Genomic DNA, 8,054 nt, shown 5'->3' with positions numbered 1-8,054 from the left:
TCAGCGGTAGGTCAGTCCTCCGGATCGATAGTAAAGAGGGTAAGACGGCTAGAATGTAGTTATTTTAGGCCCGACTCCCTCTGCAAACTCAACCCAAACCAGCTTCCCAAGACTCAGAGGTCTCAGTGCCTCTGCTGCCCTCCAAACTCCCACCCACCCTAAACAAGTCTGAGACTGGAGCTTTAGAGCTGAATCCCCGGGTTCTGAGTTCCGGGGATCTAGCGCCACTCCTCCCCAAAAGCTCTGCCGGGGCTGTTTCTGCGGAACTCCACACCCCAGGGTCTGTGGTCAGCCATAGGCACTCGGATGTTATGGCTCACTGCAGTCAGTAATCTCTGCCCTTCCGCACCAGGAACTAGCTAGTTCTGCCAGAGTCACCGCCCAGGACCCAAGCACTATTTGGTGTCAGACTCTCGCTGCTCCACGCCAGGGGGTCTGTCTCCTCTGGGAGGAAAGAACAGCGACTTTGCCAGGCTATGAACTGCGTACAAGGCTAAGGTGCTGGTGTTGGAACACACCGGGCTCCTCCTGGCTTTCATAGGCACAAACTGAGTCCCCAAGCACCACAGCAGAACTCGGAAATGCTCGGCTCTAGCCCTCTCTTGTCCGGTAGGAGCTGTTTCCTCTACTGCCTGCCCTTTCGTGTCTTAAAAAAGGAAAAAAAAACACAGAGAAAGTGTCGAGTGGGGCTGTCGGAGAATGGACACCGGTCGGGAGAAGCAGAGGCCAAGCTAACAGGGCTGCCAAAGTCGGCTGCCCGGGTCAGCAGAACTTTGTTTCTCAGTGCGCAGGCGCAGGCAGAGTTGGGGGGCAGGGGAGGGAGGGGAGGAATCGCGAGGCAAGGGGCGGGAGGGGTAGGGGGTGGTGGATTAAAATAAGTAGGCGGCTCGGTGCTAAGGGATGAGTGAGACGTAGCTCGGCCTCTCCCGAGCAAGTTCTCACCGTCTCGGGTTCAGACCCAGAAAGAGAACCAGGAGCGAAGCTCACCAGATCCCGGCGGGCAGGACTCCGGGGCTGCGGAGCGCTCCCGCCTGTGGGGCGCTTGGAGTCCCTGCGGCTAGAGACGCCTCAGGACTCCAGTTCGCCAAGGGTGCCAGTGGGCTCCAGTGTCTCTGGTTCCTAGAGTCCAGCACAGCGAGCCTCAGAGACGCGCTCAGCCGGGGGACCGCGGCAGAACAAGGTAACTGCAGCCCTGAGTCGCCTGGTCTCAGTGAGGCGAAGGCGGGCAAGACTCCTTGTTGTAGCCGGTGCCTCCTCTTTTCAGTGTCCCCAAAGGATGTCCTTGCCAAAGGCAGGCTGCAGGATCTTGGTGAAAGTGAGAGCCCTTGCAGAGTAGGGTTGATGGAGATGCTCCTTCTGGGACTTCTGACTCTGCGCCCTTGTTGGCCTCTGACCTCCGTGGAAAGGTGGGGACAGAGGGGTCTGGGCCATTGAAGCCAGAAGAGTTTGACTAGGCAGAATTCTGGTAAGGTGCCCACAGATTTTGTAAGGCAGTCTTCGGGCTCCCTTTAAGAAACCAGAGCAACTTCAGAAAGCATAAACTTTTTTTTTGTAGGATACCCTTTTAATTCAGACTGGCCTGCCTTAGCTGAAGAAGAGGGGAGAGGATGTGGATGGTCATAATCCAAACCTACAGCACCCGGGACAGGTGCAGTGCCCCAACCCTGTTGCGCTTAAATGCAAACTGGTCTTTTGCGGAGTTGTTCTTCAGACAGGAAGCCCTCAATCCCCAGGACCGCAAGGCTGCTGCTGCTTGTCTGAAACCTGCCTCACACTTGGGCACTGTGGTTGGGATGATCTCTATTGGAGGGTTTCTGTGTGTCCTCAGGCCTGCAACTCTTAACCTTCGATTGTATCTGGTATAGGGAAGCATGCAGGGGGCACAAACGAACATTGTTTTCTAACTGGAGACCAAACAGAATCACTATGGAGTTGCAGATGTCTCTAGGGTGGAGATTTTTTTTTTTTTGGGGGGGTAGTCGCCTAACCCATGGTTAAGTGGAAAAGATGGGAACCTGAAAAGAGAGAGACATTGAGGGCGGCTGTTTGCTGAATGAATCTTACTTTCTACCAGCAGCCCTGATAAGATTAAAAATTCTCCTGTGCAGCCCTTTCTCAGCGGCGCGAGCACAAATCCAAGCCGGGTGGGCTCCGGAACAGAGTTTAGCTGCAAGGGTTTCTTTGTCGCAAAACTCCGATGAATTTCATCCACGATGAAACCTGCAAGTTGGCTCTTTGAAGAGAACCACGTGCAAAACTATTCTCCTAGTTTCACAGCCTCCCAGGGATGAAGTGGGCTGACTAACAGGGATGGGGGAACCAACGACGACTGACAACTGGTGGGTAGATGGTCTATCCCAGGCTCTCTCCAAAGTAATTGCGGTTTCATTAAGATTGGGAAGCCGACTCCTGGGGACACAGCGGGCATCCCAGTATTAGCAGAATGGCGAGTGAAAGTGGATTCGTTCGATCTCGTTTGTTTGAAAAAAAAAAATGTAGCCAAAGTATCTGGTGCTGGTCAATCCTCTGGAGCTGGATCCCAAAGCCTGCCGCCATTCAACTGAGGATTTTATGTCAAGGATGATTTTTGTTGAAGGGGGGTGTGCTGTTGGGCTTCTTCAGGCACAAGCTCGTGGGGTTTGTTCTGTCCTCATTAATGCAAGCAGTTAACTTGCTCACGCTCAATTAGCCCCGAATAAACCACTTTAATAGGCTGCACACTTCATTAATGCCCTGCACAAGGCTGGCGGCAGACGCGGGATTGGCGTTCCACTGCAAGAGGGACATGAATGACTATGTCGCACAGGGACCCCTGCTCTGAGGCTCGAATTGAGTTCACTGCAGCGAGTCGGAACACCTACTAGTGCTTCCCAAGTCGCCAGGCCTGAGCTCCACATGGAGTGGATGCTGGGCCCTAGAATAGGTGGTCCCTGTCGGGTTAACAGATGAAAAGCTGAGGTTGGAGTCTGGGAGGAGGAGTGGGGAGCGCTGGAGCTGGAGCGGCCCGCTGTTGATGTTTGCTCATCTTTTCTGGCCGCGGAGGCATATCTGCAACTGTGTTTTCCTCGGAACTGATAGCCTGAAATCAGATTTTACGTTCGGTCCATTTGTAGTACTGATGTAAAGAGCCACGTTTCCAACGAAATTGGTCCGCGGGGGGAAAGAGTAGATGGTATGACCCCTGGAATCTCAAGCCTCAGAAAGCTACAGAAAGTAAACTGCTTGGTCCGCTGAGAAAAATAAATGGAGTGTTGGAGGAAATAAGATTAGGCAGATAGGCTGCAAGTACCACCCCTCCAGGAGCTCAAGGCCTCTCCAGTCTTTTTTGGCTCCTCAGAGGAAGTAAGAAAAAAGTCAGGCAAAAGTTCTGCCACCATCACTCCTTGACTTCCCACAGGCCTAGCAGGAGAGGAGCCAGTGTGAACTCCTCTTTGCCCAGGCTGTCTTCTATAGAGCCTAATATAGGGATCTAATTTTCAGTGCCTGGAAGGGGTGACAAATCAAAGAACATTCAACTGGCCTAAGTACCATAGATCTTTGAAGTTGGCGGCTGCCTCCCTCTCCAGTCCAAATGGGTCCCCAGCTTCCTCTTCAGTCCAAAGGTACTTTGCTTCCTCCTTGTCCCAGAGCTTCTCTGAGGTGGCCCCTTATTCGACTGGCACAGGTTTTGTGAGCTGAGTAGCAGAGGCGGCTGGGGCAGGCTATCACACTAGCTAACCAGGTTGGATGACAGCAAATTTGTGCTTTCCTTATCTGAGAGGCCAAATTAATTGCAGGCAGATTTCACCCAGCCTGCTCTCGTGTTTTGGGCACCCATCATCCCCAGCAATACATCTTTCTTTGGGTCTAGCTGTACCACCCATCACCTTTCTAGCAATCTGCTAAAGTGCCTTAGGTGATGTGTCCTCCGGGAGCCCCCCTTCCCCCAATAAAAAGGTTCTGCGCATCTCTGAACTAGCCAGGCATTTTTAGAGCCCCAGGCGGAGAAAGGAAAGTGACTCCATCCTCTCTGTCTCACCTTTAGGGCTGAGGGTCTTTAGACCTGCAGGGGTGAGTCTGAGCTGTGAAGACAGAAGCGAAAAAGTAGCTGGTACATCCCAGAGTAGAGATAGGAGAAAGAGAAAGAGAGGCACGGGGTCAAGGAAGAAATCAGTAGCGAGAGGCTGGCACTGGGAAAGGGGAAGGACTTTACAAACATCCTGCTCTGAGGATGACTTCAGAGTTGCCACTGAACCCCAAGCTCAGAGGCTTCCCAAGGGTCCCTAGTGTTTTAGTTTTCCCTACTTCCCCCACTTCCACTATATAGACCCAAATTAGAAATATCTGGAGGGGCAAAAGATGAAAGGTGTCTCTGCAGAGCCCCCCACTTTCCATGCATACTGAGGAACTTGACCAAAGCGGCCAGAAGATGACAATTCTGGAGTCCCTGGTCACTTTGGTATGGCAACAGCCTTATTCAAGAACCCTAATCTTGCATTCTGAGAGCAAACAGAACACAGCAGTGAAGGGCTGGTATTAGTGCTCCTACCTACACACATTGACCTTGCCCAAGGTTTTCATAACATGGAAGAAGCCTGAACCCCCAGAAAAAAACAGCTCCCCTGGGGGAGGACACATGAGCTCCCTCATACGGAATTGCAATTGTTCGTCTGAACAAATGAATAGAACATGGATGTCAGTACCTTTCTTAAAATGAGGGTCACCACCAAAGGTCAGGGAGCAGTCTGCAAGCAGCTAACGAGAGGACAGAGTCCACAGGGTTCACCAATTGAAAGGTACATAGCAAGTCTAAGTCCAAATGATAGCTTTAAAGATGATGGCAGGATTCTTTTGGTTTCTGGAAACCACGCCATTTACCCCCAAAATCTTAACAGGCAGGAGTTGGATGGTATGTCTGTGTGAAGGTGCCTGCATTTTGTACAGGGTTGTCCCATAAAACACTGGCTGTTCCACTTTGCTTCCGAACCTTCTTGTTTGATGCTACTTCAGAACATGTGAACTAAGTGTGTAAGTGTGCTTCCCCAGATTCTGTTATTGTTGCAGGACCGTGTAACTCTGTGTGGCCCAGGTTTGCCTAGGGGTGTGGATATCGGTGTCTGCATGCCATGTCTGTATTCCTATGTGTGCATCATTCACAGCTGACAGCAGGCATCTAAGTTGGTTGGATCTGTGTTTGAGGACTTAGTTTTCCATTGATGGCTCTGTCAACAATATGTGTCTTTGCCAGATATCGTTTGGAGGGGGCTTGACCATCACGAAGAATTCTGGCCAGACAACCCTTCTATATCTTATGTTCTCGTCTGTTTTGAGAGGGCAGTGGGGTTCATGGGTGGGGCCTTCGGTTCAGACCTCCTGCTTGCCCTAAGGGAAGAAGGAGAATGTGCTTATAACTGGACTGGAATTCTGAATATCTCTTTGGCTCTCTCTCCCCATCCTTCTTCCTGTCGTTGCAGATCAATAATTGAAACCATTGCCGCTACCAGCTACAGAAATGGGCAGCAAAACCTTGCCAGCACCGGTGCCCATCCACCCGTCCCTGCAGCTCACCAATTACTCTTTCCTTCAGGCAGTGAATGGCCTGCCCACAGTCCCTTCGGACCATCTGCCCAACCTGTACGGCTTCAGTGCTCTGCACGCCGTACATCTGCACCAATGGACCCTGGGCTACCCAGCCATGCACTTGCCACGTTCCTCTTTTTCTAAAGTGCCAGGTGCAGTGTCCAGCCTGATGGATGCTCGCTTCCAGCTGCCGGCCTTTCCCTGGTTTCCTCACGTCATCCACCCAAAGCCAGAGATCACCGCGGGAGGCAGCGGTGTGGCGCTTAAGACCAAGCCGCGCTTTGATTTCGCTAACCTGGCCTTGGCTGCCACACAAGAAGATCCCTCCAAGCTTGCCAGAGGGGAGGGCCCTGGCTCCCCCGCTGGTGGGCTGGGCGCCCTCCTGGATGTGACCAAGCTATCCCCAGAAAAGAAACCCACGAGGGGACGCCTGCCTTCCAAGACTAAGAAGGAATTCGTCTGCAAGTTCTGTGGCCGTCACTTCACTAAGTCCTATAACCTACTCATTCACGAGCGGACGCACACAGATGAGCGGCCATACACCTGTGACATCTGCCACAAAGCCTTCCGGAGGCAAGACCACCTACGGGACCACAGGTGCGGCACTATAGCGTCGCGGGTGGCCCCCAGAGGGGTCTGCTTTGGCTGCTCTGGCCTGATGAGTCCCTCCCCTGCCCCCCTTTAAGGTTCCTAAGAGTCCCTGGTGGCTATTAAGCATTCCCTTACCTCTGGGAATTCTCTACAAACCACGGACGAGCCACCCCTCCCCGTCCTTCCCGCCCCCGCTCCAGGATAGGTTTTAGAACTTGGGGGAAAGAAATACGGTGAGGATCAGGTCTTCACAAGGTTGGGTCTCTTTGCCTCCTTTCTCAGTTACCACAATGCCCGGGAGATTTGGGAAGGAGTACTTGGAATAGGAACTCAGAACGTTTTAGTTTTACTTAATTTTACGCATTTCTAGTTTTCAAGAATCTCTTGGACTAGTGCTGCCTGCTCCAGCAGGGCAGATCTAGAAACTGTCTGACCCCCGGTCTGTTGACTGACTTCTAGTGTTGACTCAGCCTTTAGAAGCAGGTCGTTGCCACTTATCAGCCTCAGGAAGGCAGGTGGTCTATCTGTTTAATCTGTTTAGGAAACCAAAGCTCCCCTCCACCTTCTCACTCTTACCTACAGTCTAGGCCGGCCTGTTGCTGATCTCTCGTTTGCCCCCTTTGTCTGAACCCACAAACACCTAAACATCAGTGGGCGGGGCCCTCGTACACGCATACATAAACAACATTGCATGATGTTGTCTGTCTCTACCCGTAGATATATTCACTCCAAAGAGAAGCCTTTCAAGTGTCAAGAGTGTGGAAAAGGATTCTGCCAGTCCCGGACTCTCGCTGTCCACAAGACTCTACACTCACAAGTGAAGGAGCTCAAAACCTCCAAGATCAAATGCTAAACAAACAGAGCCTGCGGGGCACCAGGACCCTGGGTCGAGCTGCTGCCTTCTTTTCCAGAGGAACCCAAGCTGGAGGCGACTCTGAGGGGCAGCGGGAGGGGCTTTGGGGATTTTTTTTTTTTCACCAACTATGTCCCTTGGGTCCCTAGCGCTTGCGGCGCTCCAGAGCCTTGCCCGGGGCCGTGACTCCTACAGCCTGGGCGGCTCCCCCAGGACGCGGCTAAACTCTTGGCCAAAAGGCGGCACTTAACTCACGTGGCGGAAGGGAAACTGCATTTAAAAAAAAGAAGACGAAGAAGAAGAAAGAAAGAAAGGAAAAAAGGGAATGAAAACTCCGCCTAGCCGCAGTGGCGCCTTTCCCAGAAGTATTACTTTTTCTATTGTTATTTTATACGTTTTCTTTATTTTCCTCCCCTTTGACCATATAAGCTTGTAAAGTCTTGACTGCGAAGAGGGGGAAAAGAAAAGATCTGCGCGCCCAGGCAATTTCTAGTCCCTCCTCCCTTTCCCATCTCCACGTGGGAAGCCTGCGAAAGTGTAATCCGTGTATCTGCTTTTGTCACCGGCCCCAGGGGCTGCTGGCTCCCTGCGACTCCCGGGCGTTCCAGCTGCGCCGCTGACCTCCCGCTCCGGGCGGGCTAAGGACCAGGCGCTCCGGGCTGGCGGGACCGAGCCTCCGCTCCCCTGCTCCATCGCTGAGCGCGAGCGAGCAGCCGGCCAGGAGCCGGGCGTTGTATTGCGACTGGCACTTTATGCTGACCATCGGTAACGGACATTTATCACTGGATTTTTTTTAACTATTAAATAAACGGTTATTTTACAGGCATGACAGAATGAATACTTTCCTCTCGGGCCACGAGGGGCGAAAAGTTCTTTTATTTAGAGAGGAACAGATTTCTCTGTTCAGTTTCCACCTGTCAACTTTTCTGTCCAGTTAGGGTGACAGGGATGGGATGGTGGAGGAAGCCCTGCTCCTGTGGTGTTGGTCGACCTCCGTATTTATGTAATCAGGGCCCCGGGTCTCCTAACTCCTCAAATCCGAAAAGCTGTG

General features: G+C 52.3%; 1 protein-coding gene across 1 annotated transcript; it reads left to right on the top strand.

The window, feature by feature from the left end:
- The first annotated feature begins 889 nt into the window (after nt 1-889).
- Nucleotides 890-7,829, top strand: Osr1 (odd-skipped related transcription factor 1). Its single transcript, XM_048439701.3, has 3 exons — nt 890-1,180; nt 5,454-6,156; nt 6,868-7,829. Exons 2-3 carry the CDS (start codon nt 5,492-5,494, stop codon nt 7,001-7,003), a joined length of 801 nt encoding a protein of 266 aa, XP_048295658.1. The 5' UTR covers nt 890-1,180; nt 5,454-5,491; the 3' UTR covers nt 7,004-7,829.
- The last annotated feature ends 225 nt before the right edge of the window (nt 7,830-8,054 follow it).

This window comes from Myodes glareolus, chromosome 6 (assembly GCF_982192425.1).
Source record: "Myodes glareolus chromosome 6, mMyoGla1.1, whole genome shotgun sequence".
NCBI classification, from domain to species: Eukaryota; Metazoa; Chordata; class Mammalia; order Rodentia; family Cricetidae; genus Myodes; species Myodes glareolus.
This window is presented reverse-complemented; position numbering and strand designations above follow the sequence as displayed.